Here is a 15,419-nt window from a genome sequence, read left to right as displayed (position 1 = left end):
TTACCAATCCAGCCACGGGCCCATCCATCTGGCCCATCAAGACTCACTCTCATTTCATCAGTCCATAAAACCTTAGAAAAATCTGTCTTGAGATATTTCTTGGCCCAGTCTTGACGTTTCAGCTTGTGTGTCTTGTTCAGTGGTGGTCGTCTTTCAGCCTTTCTTACCTTGGCCATGTCTCTGAGTATTGCACACCTTGTGCTTTTGGGCACTCCAGTGATGTTGCAGCTCTGAAATATGGCCAAACTGGTGGCAAGTGGCATCTTGGCAGCTGCACGCTTGACTTTCCTCAGTTCATGGGCAGTTATTTGGCGCCTTGGTTTTTCCACACGCTTCTTGCGACCCTGTTGACTATTTTGAATGAAACGCTTGATTGTTCGATGATCACGCTTCAGAAGCTTTGCAATTTTGAGACTGCTGCATCCCTCTGCAAGATATCTCACTATTTTTGACTATTTATGGCACCAAAACCAATGCCACTTTCAGCCTGTCAAGTCCTTCTTTTGACCCATTTTGCCAAAGGAAAGGACGTTGCCTAATAATTATGCACACCTGATATAGGGTGTTGATGTCATTAGACCACACCCCTTCTCATTACAGAGATGCACATCACCTAATATGCTTAATTGGTAGTAGGCTTTCGAGCCTATACAGCTTGAAGTAAGACAACATGCATGAAGAAGATGATGTGGACAAAATACTCATTTGCCTAACAATTCTGCACTCCCTGTATATAGTAACTATTAAGTCTAATATACCCTAGTAAGCTATACTACTTTTTCCTTTGGGAAGGTACCATCTGTGCAGTCTGCAATTCTGTTGAAGAAAGATGTTGAATCTATTTAATTATTCTTGAAAAATAATTTATTTCTGCGCATTTTTTTTCACACTGCATCAAATTAAAGTTGATTACGTCGATTAAGCATCACGAGGTGGAGGGTGGGTGGTTCCCTATTTTTTATTTTTATTTATTTTTTTGCTGGGAGTTTTAGAACCCTGTTGGTTAGGTTGCTTACTCTTTAAAATACCAGAATAGGGAGGATGGAGTAGGTTTAAGTTTATTAGATTGATCAGTGTTGCTGAACTATGAAATATTTTGGGTGCAGTGTATTTTTTGCATACAGGTATAACAGAATAGCTTTAGTGTTTGTTGTTGTTTGTTTTTTTAACTTGAGTATGAACTTATACAAAAAGCAGCAAGATATTTAAAAAAAACAGTTTTATTGATTAAAAAACACACTATATCGGATTCATTTCGGTATCGGCAGATATCCAGATTTATGATATCGGTATCGGACATAAAAAAGTGGTATGTGCCATCTCTAGTACTAACCCAAGCTGAGAAAAGTTGCCAGCTGACTTGGCAAGTTTGGTCATTGACCTGGCATAGGCCTCCTCAATAGTACTCCTAGAAGAGAGCAAGAACAAGAAATTAAACACAACACCACAATATATAAGCATGACTTTAAATAAACTGTTCAAATAACCATGAGTTTATACTGTTATGTCAACAATGTCAAAATAACAATTATTCTTCTCAAAACTAGAGGATAGTGTTAGAGTATGATAAAGTTTTTCCAATTCACTTGCAACTAGGCTGCAGCTCAAACGGGACACGTCGCTAAGAATCTGCACATCCAGGCCAGAAACACCCACTTAGAACTCGCAGCATAAATGTTTGACCACATGCACCGTGTGTGGGCAAATAAATGTGGTTTGGCCTGGGATTTGGTCATAAACCTCATGCGGAAGATGACAGAGTATGAAAGCTAGTGTTTGAACTGCATGCTTCTCTCAATTTCCCTTTTTATTCCTGTATTCTGTAACAAAGTGACAGTAGTGGGGAGAAAAAACTGCAGCGGTGTTGTAGTGAAAGCGTGAATTTTGCATTTGTGTCTCCCGAACGAGGTCAGCCAGGGGGAAGCAGGTCAAATGTGCACATAGGCAAATGCACACACCCAGCCTAGGCACACGCGCACACACATAATCACGCACAGGATATTGTGACACTGTCTGCAGCACGGTGGAGATGCCTGCACTTCTTCTTCTGCATCTTTCGATAGCCTGGGTTGGGAATTCGTTTTTTAAACTTTATCATGTCATAAATGCTCCCAAGCATAACTACAGCCCTTACATTAACCCTAAGGAAGTTCGTGTTGTACTTCTGAATATTTAAATTCTGTGCTTACACATTGTGGACGCATACAAGTTTGACAACCATTACTATTACTGGACAGCTCCTCCACCACATTAGACCTCAGAATACCTTTTAACTTCTTATATTTTCCATATTTGATATCCATTCTCTCATGGTGAATAACTATAAGCTTAATAATTGATCATTTTTACGTTAACAAGGGTGCTTTTTGTTTCTCGCTTTACTTCCTCTTCTGCTGAAAATGAGAAACGGACTCCACGCCGCCTCTTTCTCCTTTCCCTCGTTCAGTTTTTTAAGCTCAAACAAACGTGAAAATAGGCACCATATTCAAGCACTGGGACCTAACAGCTGCTAGTAATGGACTGGTAGTATTTTTGAAAGCCAAAGTGTGGCTCACTCTCATTACTCCACGTGAAGTTTAATTAGCAGACACTGTTGTGTGTGTGTGGTGTGTGTGTGTCCCTTTAAGATTTCATTAACTGACAGACACACAGTGCACATAGCTGCTTTCCCCAGCAGAGGAAGCCATAGTGCAGATTTTGAAACACTCTGTGAAATGTAAAAGACCAAGCTGACTATGAAGCTGGCACAAAGCAGCATAACCACACAGTAAGTAAAACACTAACTGACCTTCTGTCTCCTCCATGAATAATGCATTGATTAATTTTAGTGTACTAAAGAATAGCACAGCTGCAGAGTAGGAGGAGTGTTAATATTTAAGCAAAGTCAAAAATCTGAAAGATTATTTATTATGTTTATTACAGGTCTTTGTTGTAAATGAGACATTGAGTCTCAATGGGACTAGCTGTATAAATAAAGGTTAAATAAATAAAAACATCAAAGTGTGACTGGATGCTTTAAAAAGTGCAGGTGAGCGTCACAATTGTTGGAACAGCTTGTGGCAAGAAATATGAAGGTGGTGGTTTTCCTATCAGTAAACCTGCCACCAAAGAAATAAGAATAATAAAAAGATGTGGAATTATTGGAAAAATAAACATGTTAAATGACTGGGCTAAGTGAATAATTACTTAATTGTTGTTGAATATGACTGGTAGCATGATTGTTTTAGAGATATTTGGAAATGTTTCTACTGTGAAACTTTTTGATTAAAATAATCATGAAGTGGGAATCTGACCACGACGGCGCAAATTCTATTTTTATCCTTCAATAAAGTAATCTGATCAACTCAAAGCGAGTTGAGTGCATTCCTCAACAACAGGAGGAGCAGACAGTGGAATCCACAGCTGAATTCCAGAGCCAGCTCATCCGTCATGTGGCAGGTTACAGACTCACACCTCTTCCCACAAAGAACTGAGTCATCGTGGAGGTGGTAAAGGATGTGTAAGTTTACAGCAATATGGGCAAATGAAACAGTTGGCAAGAATTAAATCATTTTCAAATGATAGTCATATAGATGGCTTTTTGTGAGGTTTCACCTTCACTGGTTTATTTTTCTTATTTGCTTTCGCCAACCAAAAAACTCACTGAACTTAATCACTCAATCGATTATGACATATGAAGACCTAATAGATATTTCTGTATGATTAGTCGAAGCCCTTTAACACCCCAGTGTGGTTCAAGGTTACAGTGTGTAAAAAACTTGCAAATTCAACGTGGATATTCATGGAAGTGTCAGCAAAGAATCTGGGTGTTATTATACGCACAGTATGAGGAACTGGACGTGCAGGTTATAGCCTTAGAAAGACTTTTAAATACCAAAAAACCACATGGACAGGAAAGACATGTATTGAAGAGCTAGACAGAGTGCAACCAGTTAATTAGTAATGTGTTCAATGTGTTAGATTAACCATATTGTGCCCTTGATGCGTACCAGAACACTGTGTCTTACCTTTCTCTGATGAAGTCTGTCAGCTCCTTAGTGGAAATTTGGCCATGCTTCATGTTATGGTAGAGCACATCAAAGCCATTATTTTTTTCCCCCTGTTTGGCAGACAGAAACAAAAAAAAAACGTGGAAGTTGATGCTCAGTCACTGCAAAAACCATTAAGTGTAGCAACACAAAGTCTGCTATTGATTACACATTACCGTTAAGGCTTTTTCTAGCAGCAGCGTTCTCATTTTTTGCATAGCTTCTATCTGCATCTGCAGTAAACTCTGGTCGACCATATTCATCTTGGCCATGTTTAAGAGAAACAACACTTAGAAATTAGCAAATCAACAGAAGACTGGTCGAAGGCTAAAACCTACAATGAAAGACACACCTGAACAGCTTTCTGCGCTGCTGTAACCATGCCACTGGGCAACAGTGTCCAGTTGCACTTTAAAAATGCAAAGACATTCTAAATAATTCATCTAGATGAAAAACAGCAGTTTTGTTTTAACCAGAATTATTGTCTTCTAGGGGTAGCGGAACAATCGATAACCCATAACGTTGTGATATTTTGTATCAATACAGGAACACACCAAATATCTACATTTTACTGAATAAAATTTAATCTTATGAACAAGAGGGCCCCTCTCATACAACACCATCCTGAGACAACATTAGTCAGCAAACTTACATTAAATTAGCTCAAACGAAGAACCGTCCAACACTGGACACACTTAGCTTGACAAAGCTACCTCATAACTGGCTCAGTTACACGAGTAAGAATAGGATGGTTGTCCAAAACTTGAGGGTGTTGCACACTCATTACCACTTCTGATTGCTAAATGATTGCAAAGGTTGCTTAATAAGAGGCAACCTTTCGCAGTCTGACTTAGACTGGATGCAATCACTCTCAAAGAGATTGCCAAATGTCTGCAAATAATTGTTATCTACTTTATAAATGTAGTCAAGATTGCCAACATGTTGCCATTGGTCTGAATAAGTCTTTGTCAATGAGCACAACTTGACTCAAGTGGCTGCCAGCTGGTTGTATTCTGGTTACATTCCTACAGAACAGGAAGGTTGCTGAGTGCAACCTTAATAGTAGATTTTCTGTCTATGCAGACAGCAACAAATATCTTTTTTAAACTATTTATCACAGCTAAATGCTGTATTATCAAAAACCAATTGCATTTAATTACCAAATTGACTCATTTAATTGACATTGAAATGATATAAGACTTCATCAGGGTTCATCTAATGCCAACAGGAGGTTTTATTGACAATCTCATTTTGCAACAAAAAAATAACTAAAGTGAGATAACTTTAACTTATTGTATAAAACAGATACTGACAGAGTTTAACTTTGAAGACATAACACACATCACAACACATCTTGAATAATTTGCAGTTGAGGAAAAATCACAACATATGTTCACAATATTGGATCGCCAGGTGTCTGTTTATTCCTACCTCTATTTTCTGTATAATTCCTAAACCACTGAAATTACAGATAACAACTGTCAACACACATCACACCGCATGTGTACGGGCGGTTATACTTATAGAACATTTTGCAGGAATAGAAAAGTTCAGTCTTTGATCAAATGTAAACTATGTTCGCATTGCCACTTCTATTGCAGACTTATGGAATTAAAATATGCCCGGAAAAAAGGTTCTGTAAAACATTAGAATGTCACAGAGAAGATGAACCTAACTTACTGTGTCTAATTCTCCCAAAAGCATAAAAAGTAAACAAATAAATAAGAATTCACGACATAAAAATGTTTAGTGAGGTCACACTACAATTCTTTGTCTTCATGAGTCTTAAGTTTTTGTTGTCTGAAATAACTCTGGAACTCGTCTAAAAGGGCATCCACACAGGAAGTGATGCGCTCATTGCATATTATTTTGCGGCTCATGGCTGGTCACTAGCTGACCTTCCAGGCTCCGACTGTCTGGACAACCTCCACCCTATCAAATGTCAATTGTCTGGGACTTGCGTCAATTGCTCACACTAAAGTTGAATAAAGTTTAAACATGGGACTTGTCCTAGTTATTAATTTCACTAACTTTTGGTCACACCTTCAGTGTCTCTGAAATTACTGTTTGTACTGTTTCCACTTTAGTGTACAAATACAAATGCCTTCTGAAATAGGATCAGGAAAACATGCATTAAAATACCACCTTATACAGTGTGAAGCACATGAGAAAGCTGCATTTTGTAGCTTACTGGCTGCAAATCTTACATGGATTTGTTCACGCAGCTGCTAGAGGATATTTTAAAAATGGGGCCTGGGACAAGCTAGACTCTATAGCTGAACTTGATCTTTGACCAACAAAGTCGAGCCAGTTCATCCCTGAGTTAAAATGAATGATTGTGGCACATGAGGCCCCTCCAGGTGATGCTGAGATATTACATTCATGAGAATAGGATGAACAACCTGGAAACATAATGCCTTTGGCCAGAGCAGCTGTGAGTGACTGGGGTAAAATAAAAAGATTGAACTTGTACTATAATGGCTGTAGTGCATGTATGTCTGTTTCCTATCCCCTCCAAGACACGTTAATCAATCTGGATAAAAACTGATATATCAACTACCCAGGTAGCAGTATTATCAACATATATATATCTTTTGGTAATTATTTTTATAACCCTAAAATCCTTACAAATTACATATATTATGTGCAGTAGCTGATCTCAAAACAAACAACGACATTAAATGTACACTACATGTACAGTGTTGTCGACAATACTTGTACATTTCTGTTTGTAAATATAGTTTGCTAAATTTTAGTGCAGTGGCACTTTAGGGTAACTGGAATGTGTGAAATTTACGAGCAACTGGGACAGTTAGAGGTTAACACCAGATCAGCCAAGGCTTGTTACACATTACAAAACCATTTGAAACACAACACTGACTACAAAACCTAGCTTTGATTGTACAAGAAAATGTGTGGCTCTTTGAAGCTAATACAATTAGCCAACGACTAAAGAGGGGGAGATTGAAGTGAATTGGACAGCCTGAGAGCGATTCCAGTAGAGAGCATTACAACCTTACAACCCTTTGTGGCAACAGGGACAAAGAGGACTGAACTGAGCTACTGCACACAGTTCATATAGCTCATGATATCTGCATTAGGAGTGTAGATTTTATATGTTTATAAAACTGCTGTTGTCTGACATGACTTATTTCACATTGGCTTGTGTTAACTAGTTTATAGGAAACGACAATGACGTGTTTTTGCAGCTTCACAGCAAAAGAAAGCTGCACGGGACAGCCATGGCCAATGTCTTACATATGCTTGAGCAAACCGAGAAATGAAATATTAAACACTTGAACTGATAGAAAAGTTGGCTTGTTTAGACCACTGCAAAGGCAGCATAATCAATCAATCAATAATCCATCTGATGCCATCAGATGTGGCGGAATAAAACCGATTATGATGGGTTTGTGTTTGCATGACTGGTCTTTGGAAAATAGATCTGGTCCCGATTTCTAACCCTGTGCAGGGGTTGCAAATCTATGGCTACAGATGCATAAACAAGAATATGATATGAAAATAAACTATTTCTAGCATTTTAATTTGTTTTGGTTGTTGTTATTGTGGTTTGCAGGTCTGAGTACTTACTGCTATATGCAGCTAAAGAAAAAAAATGAAGACCTGCTCCTACTGACTTGGACTTCAATCAAAATGAAATTCAAACTAGCCAATGTCTTTATTTCTTTTATCTTTCCCAATTTAAAAGCTATTAGGCCGCTTTTATTTATTATCAAATGAGTCTACTTTTTATTTGATTAAAACATGCGGAGGACAGATTTTTCCTCGACTTCACATTTGGTCCACGTGCCAAAAGATTTTAGTTTTTCACTCCTATTAGCAATGTTGCCATGCTAATTTATACTTAATAGGACATGTCATTCTGTATGATGCTTAAATTTGTTTTAGGGTGTCACAAGCAGTTCTTTGGTCAAAAGTTTCTATTAAAAGTGAGTCTTTTGACCCCTACTCTAAAGCAATAGCTGTCCAACACTGGTAATAACCTTCTTTAACATATTTAAGCTAAACTTGGGCATACAAATGTGAAAACAGCATAAAGATAGATCTTTAAATGGTAAATGGCCAGCATTTGTATAGCGCTTTTCTAGTCCCTAAGGACCCCAAAGCGCTTCACACTACATTCAGTCATTCACCCATTCACACACACATTCACACACTTTAGGACAAAGTTGAATAATTTCACCCCCCCCCCCTAGCCACATAGACAAAGAAGATAAAGATCCAGACTAGAGAATGTCATCAAATTTATTTTCGATTTAAAAATATCCTCTTTTTCCAGCTTTACTTCCTCATTGGCCTTCTTGATTGCTTCAGCTCAGGAGGACACATGCCTTACTAGAAGCCTCAAAAGATGTCAAAGGAAAATCAATAACGGTAACATGACTAAGAACACTTTATTGGCACATTTGTTGTGATATTTTGGGAAATGAAATGTAAAAGCGATAAATGCTGATAAACCCGCAGTTGGTGATGAAACTGCTGTCTGATGTCACATACAAATAAGAAAAGTTGAACTAAAATGCATGTCACAATATGGGAAGACTCCAGTTCACCAGAGTTCACCATCAGTCTTGTATTAATCTGCAGTCCAGCTTAGCGAGCCGAGGCCATCGCAGATATTTCCTAGTTCCTGAAGCAATCCACTGTCAGCAGTTTAGCCTAAAGGCTAAAGCATTAACTAATGGCTTTAGTTTTCTTTTTCCACATATTTTCAGGAAGTTTATGTCAAGAAGCTCCAAAAATAACTATATACAAATAAAATACACACTAAAAGGAAAGCGTTGTTCTCCAGGTCACGGCTCACTGGCCAACATTTACCCCAGTGAGCAGACCACTGAAGTGTGCTTCCTACTGTAACAAGAAAACAGCTAAAAAAAAAAGTTTAGCTGTTACCCCACTTAACAGCAATCATGACATGCAAACTACTGCATGCATTAGATGTCAAAGCTATAAGAAGCACAGTTTATGAGACCACATGTTACACAACACTTTAAAACACAAACTAAGTGAGAGATTTAACAACTGGCCAATCGTACTACAAAACAGGGAAGTGACGAAAGTAAGTGAAAACAGAGCAGAAAGGCAACAGGAAGAGAGCCCATTCTGTTCAGCTCCTGTGTTCGACTGGTACCTGATATCAATGAATACAAAAGAAAAAGAAACACGGGAAACAGCTAAGGGCGTTTTTTTTTCCTCACAATTGCTAAGGCTGGAATCAATTTCTAAAGCAGTAGAGAGAAATGTAAAAATACATATAGATATATAAATAATATGTACATTTTAGATAAATATATAATATAAGTGATACCAGAGTGACGCAGTTTTTTTTTTTTTACACTCATGTCTGTGATGTAATCAATGAAAACACTGTTTGTTTAATATTCCAACCACACATTAAATGTGCCCACCCCAACTGGACGATAACCTACTGAGAATTTAGCATACGTCAACTGTGGTTTGTTTGACAAACAGTACAGACGAGCTGAGACAGCTTCCTATGAACTGACCAAATTCATTAAAAAAGGGAAGAGAACAAGCTGTGTCAGCTGGTTGTACCATAATTACAGAAACAGGTGCTAGAATGAGAAAATTGTGATACACTACACTGCACAGACTAGGGGGAACTAAAGAAAAAGTTGTATGCTTTAGGCCAAAAAAAATAGGTAATACTAGTTTCACCCATGAGGGGGAAAAAAAGAGAACTATTAAAGCTGGAATTAAATCTAAAGTCAGTGGAAATGAGCCAGATGGCTGATGGAACAACTGCCCAAGGAGAGAATAATTATACAAACATTGGTGACTAATGGTTCTGTGACACCTTTCCTGCACAACATTTTAAGCTTTTATTTTGAAACACCAGTTTATCTTTATTTGGGGTTACTGTCTGTGAAATCATATAAAATTTTATCTCACTCAGAAGTGGGCTGCTTTAAATATTTTTGACTTCTCATAGAGCAAACAGCCAAATTGATTTTCATATTTATCATTAATTGCTTATAAAATTCAGTTTTTGTTTTAGCCACCACTTATATCTTTATATTCTGATTCCAGTCAACCAGACTTTGTCATTTTTTGGTCTTCAGTGGTTCAAACTGTTGCTCAACAGTTTGAACGTTTTTCTTTAGACAGTGTCCGTTTTCATTCATTTTCACTTCAGGTTTTGTAACTGAGTTTGTCCAGTTTTCCCAGTGTCCCAGTGTTGGAGTGGTATTGTGAATACAGAAAAGCACCATCAGCTTTTGTCCCACCAAGCAATACTACCTGGAAAGTGTCTGATTGGCGACAGCTTCATTTTTCAACATGGGAATGATCCCAAACACAATATCAATGGAGTAAAAGTATACCTGGATAGAAAAATACACAATGGAACACAATCAGTCATGGACTGGCCTCCCCAAAGCCCGGACCATAACATTGTTGAAGCAGTGTAGGATCTTAACAGAGAACAAAATAAAAAGCACCCAACATTCAAAGAAGAGCTTCAAGAAGTCCAGAAAACAATTCCTGAAGATCACTTAAAGAAAGTACCAGAAAGCATGAGTGCACACTGTGTTTAAAAATAAAGGTGTTCATACCAAATATTGTCTTAGAACTGCACAAACTATTTATTTTTTTTTGCTTTATAAACTATAATCGCATTTATGTTTGCAGATATTTCAAAAAAATCACTGCACATATTTCCACCGTTCTAGCAAAATATAAAGAAATAAGAGGTGGCACAAGACTTTTGCAATTTAAAGTGATGTAAATTATGAAAGTAAAGACGAATGGTCAATAAAGAAAAAAAAACTGTCATTACATAGAGTGAAAGAAACTCTTTGCATATTATAACAGTTTATGTACTAGACAGAGTACATGGCTTTCTCACCAGAAAAACAATCTATTTGTTAAGTCAGTAAGAACATATCTTTGAAAACCATGCTTTATATTTACAGCAATTCAATACTGAGCACTGAACACAAAAAGAAACTGACATCTTTAATCTTAACTACCACCTTAAAAAGGAAAGATAAACCAAACCGCAGTGCTATGGTTTATCATGCAACATCTGCTGCACAGAGATGGACAGGAATTCATTCTCCTGCAGTCAGACTACAATGCAAGGTTCAATATCGTTTATGTAGGGAATCAAGTGGTTGTTGCCTATTGTTGTTTATCATGCTGCATATTGTTACACTATACCTTCCAAACTGCAAAAGAACGCTAAAAAAAACTAAGCCTGGGAGCAAATGAATGCTTACATTATTTCAGACTATTTTTATTTGTAAGTTTGTCTGCCTCAGTAAACACTGATGTTTGTGTGCAATGCTTTTTCAGTTAAACAACATATATGTAGGACATATAATAAATGTGCTTGAGTAAAAAATTACAATTTAAAAATTTCTAATGTGCTGAATGTGTGAAAATGGGAGTATGGGCAAAAGAATTATAGCACATAGGTGCCAAGTGTGTAAATCTATGGTATGCAAGCAGGAAAGTGGTACAGTGTAGCAGTTTACCTAAGCTCTAGGGGAAACCTATGAAAAAACTTCATAGGTTTCCCATGCTTGTTATTACAGCACTGATGTTGTGCTTTAGGAAGGGGGAAACAATACACAGGATTAGAAGTGTCTCAGCTGACATGACTTCTTCTCCTGTTCCGGTGTGTGCTCAGGTGAGAGCAGTGGAAAGAATTGCATGCTGTCCCTGAGGAATTTAGACAGAGCCAAACAACACAGTGTCTCTCCAACGCAGACTGTAAACGGTGGCCCGGTACAGCCTATAGAGCACACAGCCATGAGCTGCGCAGACGGCGCCTTGACATCAGAGTGTCTGGCCTCAGTCATGTGACCAGAGAGGTCTGGGAGCGGTGCACTGAGCTATCACAGCTCATCACAGACAACACACACAGCTTTAGTATGCGGTATGCACACAGAGGCTGGGCTTTGTTTGTGGTAGATACAAACGAAAACTTGACCATTACTTAACTTGTTAGGGATGATAACGCCAAAACGGGTTGGTCTAATGCAACTAAAACCGACTCGTTTAAATATAAAGGGAAGAATGAACAACAAACAGCAAGAGGCAGGATGTTTGTTTCACAAAAAAACCATAATTAGTGTAATGTTTTCACTCTCTGGTAATCTTAGAAAATTGCTACTGATTCTCAAGGCTGTTGGGTTGAACCACCATTCAATCCAGTTACAAAACCTCAACAAGCCCTTCCTCTGAAGGCAGAGCCATGCTGGTTTGATTTCAGAGACAGCTGAAGAAAATTAGGTAGCCAAAAGGATGTGTGCCACTCCTGTCCACCTCTTTAATAGCGTCACTCTTTGCCGTGTCAGTGGGACACTGCGTGTGAAGTGTGGGACAATATATAAGACAACATATTAGCTGTCTCTATACTGCCTAGTCAGTGCTAGTGCTCTGTTGAGACTCCATGTTAAACATAAGGTCATCATAGTTTTGCTACAACAATCCAATGACTCAGGCATTTCAGCACATAGGCCACATCTTGCACTTTTGCGCCAGAACTTCCATCGAGAAACCAAACTCTTGCTTAGATTTCGTACAGAGAGAGAAAAAGGAAATGAAACAAAGCCTGCAAATAAATCCAAGGAGTAGAAATGTTACAGCTGGTGACCAGTCCAGTGCTGCAACTATGACAGATAAACAGCACTGCCTGAATTCCTAAAGAACTTGTATATTCAGCTGAGGAGATCCATTTTGTATAGATGACAAAAAAGGGAGAAAAAAAAAACCCCAATGAAAACATCGAAAAAAAGTGAAAGAGCATGGGATGTGAATGGGGAAAGCCTCTCTGCTTAGCAATATAACAAACAAACTGAAAAACTCAATACGTCTGATAAAGATGATGATGATTTGTAGTCAAGTCAAAAGGGAAATGGATGCATCTCCTCCCAGTGCCAAGTATGTGCGCTCATGTGTGTCCTGCATGTTAAACACACAGCTGATCGCGACCATCACTGGATTCTCTTGTGGCTCACAGCAGGGCACAAAGGGCAGATTGAAGAGTCAGGAGTGTCTCTGATTGCTCCTCTTTTTGCCTTTTAGATATTGATGAACTCTCATTTAGGAACAAAAAAGGCGTTAGTGGGTAACAGCAGTGTTATTGGTAATTACTTCAAGCACTTAGCTTAATGTAGTTTTCCACAAATATTCATTACAGCCCCTTTATAAGCCCTGGATCACCTCCAGAGTTCAACTAAGGCTAAAACTTAAGGATGTGTTTGTCCACCTTAAAGAAGACAAGAACAGATTCTGATTGGTTGTTTCAAGCTGAGAGTCCTGTTGTATTATATATAAATGAGTAACAGATTTTTTTTTTTTAAAGAACAGAAAAAGAAAGGGGGAAGTTACAACAGTTAGGTACAAATTTACCCATGGGTTTTATTCAAAACTATGTCGCTGTAAGAATTTGTAACATTTTAGCTATGACGCATAACCAATACTTGCCGTAGTGTTATAGTGCAATACATACACCGTCTTGACATGGAGGAGTAGCCCTAATAAGGCCAATACTGTTCGAGTTTCACTTCTAATGGCACTATCGTTGTGACTTCAGTGTAGTGCAACAAGTAGTAACGGTAGACTTCTACTTTCCCACCTGCTTTGACACAGCCACGTCAAATTATTATCGGGAGAAAAATGACCTTTAGGCAGTACGCAGAAAGCGCTGAGCTCAGCTTAACACAGCCAGTGCTCTGCGGCACCCGCTGTACGAAATAAAGTATCGCTATTTAGGTTGGTATTGAGGCTTTAAAATCTATTCTAACTTACTAACATCTGGTATCTCACTGAAACTTTGTCACGGAAGAAAATGACGCGTACGACCAACGGCTATGACTGACAGCCGAGGCGTCCAATAGCATTCAGGGAACTGACCATATACGTTCCAAGCGATCCTGACCGAGCCAATTGACAGAAAACAGGGGTGGACGCTTCGACGTTTCAAGTTAGATTGGTTCACAGAGGCCCAAACCCCGGGGTAGCAAAATATTTGCCGAAGGAAATTAGCGGTGGCCGCGGGGTTGCTGACCAGGACACTGCGACTTCAGAGGGAACTAAGCTTGTGAGCTAGACGACTTCCTCTGCAAAACGAATAACACTTGATTCCTGATTGGCATGAACATGATAAGGAGGGAACATAGCATGATAATAGCACCGGTGTAAACACCGTGAATAAAAAAGCACCACCTACCCAGAAATTCTCTAGGAAGTACGGCGTTATCATCTTGCTTTATTACTCTTCGCCACAACTCTTCAGTTTGTTGTAATGCAACTTTTGAAGCGTATATCATCCACCGTCCTCCCCCCGTTTCTCTTGTATCTGCCTTTCCCCGTTTTCCTCCTCTCCCCTTTCTTCTCCCTCCCCACCTACAGACTCCACCTCCACCCGGCGTCTCTCCCCTATGGTTTATTCCCGTAGAAATGTAGACGTTCAGTGGGTGAAACAGCGCTATCAATGGCGAAGAGAGACACTACAGTCGCCGGATGAAATGCTGCCTTCACATGCTTTACGAAAATTCCCCACATAGAAGGCCGAGATTGACTAAAATACAGATAAACCATAACGCAGCTATGTGAAAATAATAGTATATAAAAATAAATAGTAAGATATTATTAGCTATATCACTGTTTGTTTTAGTTAGCATTACTTATGAATTCAGCATCTACAGATGTGAGGGATTAATAAAGTTCTATCTTATCTTATCTTATGTCTCCCTGTTTAATAAATCTATGTGCCGATTTGTTGTGCACTAGTGGGTAAAGATTATTCATACCCGTTTAAACGTCCTTTTCCAGTGGGATTGTTTAGTCAACACACGTTCTACCAATATTGCAAAAGCAAATACTCTTGTTACGGTTGTGGTTTATTTAAAGCATAAGAAAAGGTCTTCCAACACCAAGTCTATGAATAAGCCTTTACATTTATTTAAACTGATTTATAGATTTAGCAGTATGCCACTTTTCAAGGTTTTGCAACTAATCATCTGTTGGGCAACAAGCATCTAGGTTTTGGAATAAATCGTCTTTCCACGTTAGACAGTTACATTGTTAATTTTTAAATCTTGTCTTAAACACCTGTATGCTGCCTGGCCTTCGACCCAGTGTGAGACATTGATCTTACTTGTTTTTGTTGTACGATAGTTGTTTTTGTAAATGATTGCTTTCACTCTACTTATTCACTTTTGTGTACAACCACTTTACATCTGCTGTGGCTGTTTTAAAGTGCTTTATAAATAAATAAACATTGTATTTAAAGGCCCATTTACAGTCGGCACAGTGGACAGAGTCTGCTATTTGTGTAATTCCAATTTCACAAAGCCTGATAAAGTACCAGTGACATTGCCAAAAAAAAGACTTGGA

General features: G+C 38.5%; 1 protein-coding gene across 10 annotated transcripts in view; it reads right to left on the bottom strand.

Annotated features, from left to right (window-relative positions):
- The window catches only part of fcho2 (FCH and mu domain containing endocytic adaptor 2), a 50,368-nt gene extending 35,677 nt beyond the window's left edge, over positions 1–14,691 (bottom strand). For 2 of the 10 annotated variants that reach the window (XM_080303523.1, XM_026173272.2), the window contains exons 1-3: positions 14,251–14,691; positions 4,008–4,099; positions 1,334–1,408 (exon numbers count right to left, since the gene is read on the bottom strand). In XM_080303523.1, coding sequence (XP_080159649.1) covers positions 1,334–1,408; positions 4,008–4,099; positions 14,251–14,283 — 200 coding nt within the window. In that variant the 5' untranslated portion in view covers positions 14,284–14,691. Of the gene's footprint in view, positions 1–1,333; positions 1,409–4,007; positions 4,100–4,204; positions 4,664–14,250 lie in introns of those variants that run through there. The other 8 variants (XM_080303529.1, XM_080303528.1, XM_080303521.1 and 5 more) reach the window with 7 other exon arrangements.
- Between the last annotated feature and the right edge of the window lie 728 nt (positions 14,692–15,419).

This window comes from Astatotilapia calliptera, chromosome 7 (assembly GCF_964374335.1).
Source record: "Astatotilapia calliptera chromosome 7, fAstCal68.1, whole genome shotgun sequence".
NCBI lineage: Eukaryota > Metazoa > Chordata > Actinopteri > Cichliformes > Cichlidae > Astatotilapia > Astatotilapia calliptera.
The sequence above is the reverse complement of the archived record's forward strand: the minus strand, read 5'-3'. Positions and strand labels throughout refer to the sequence as shown.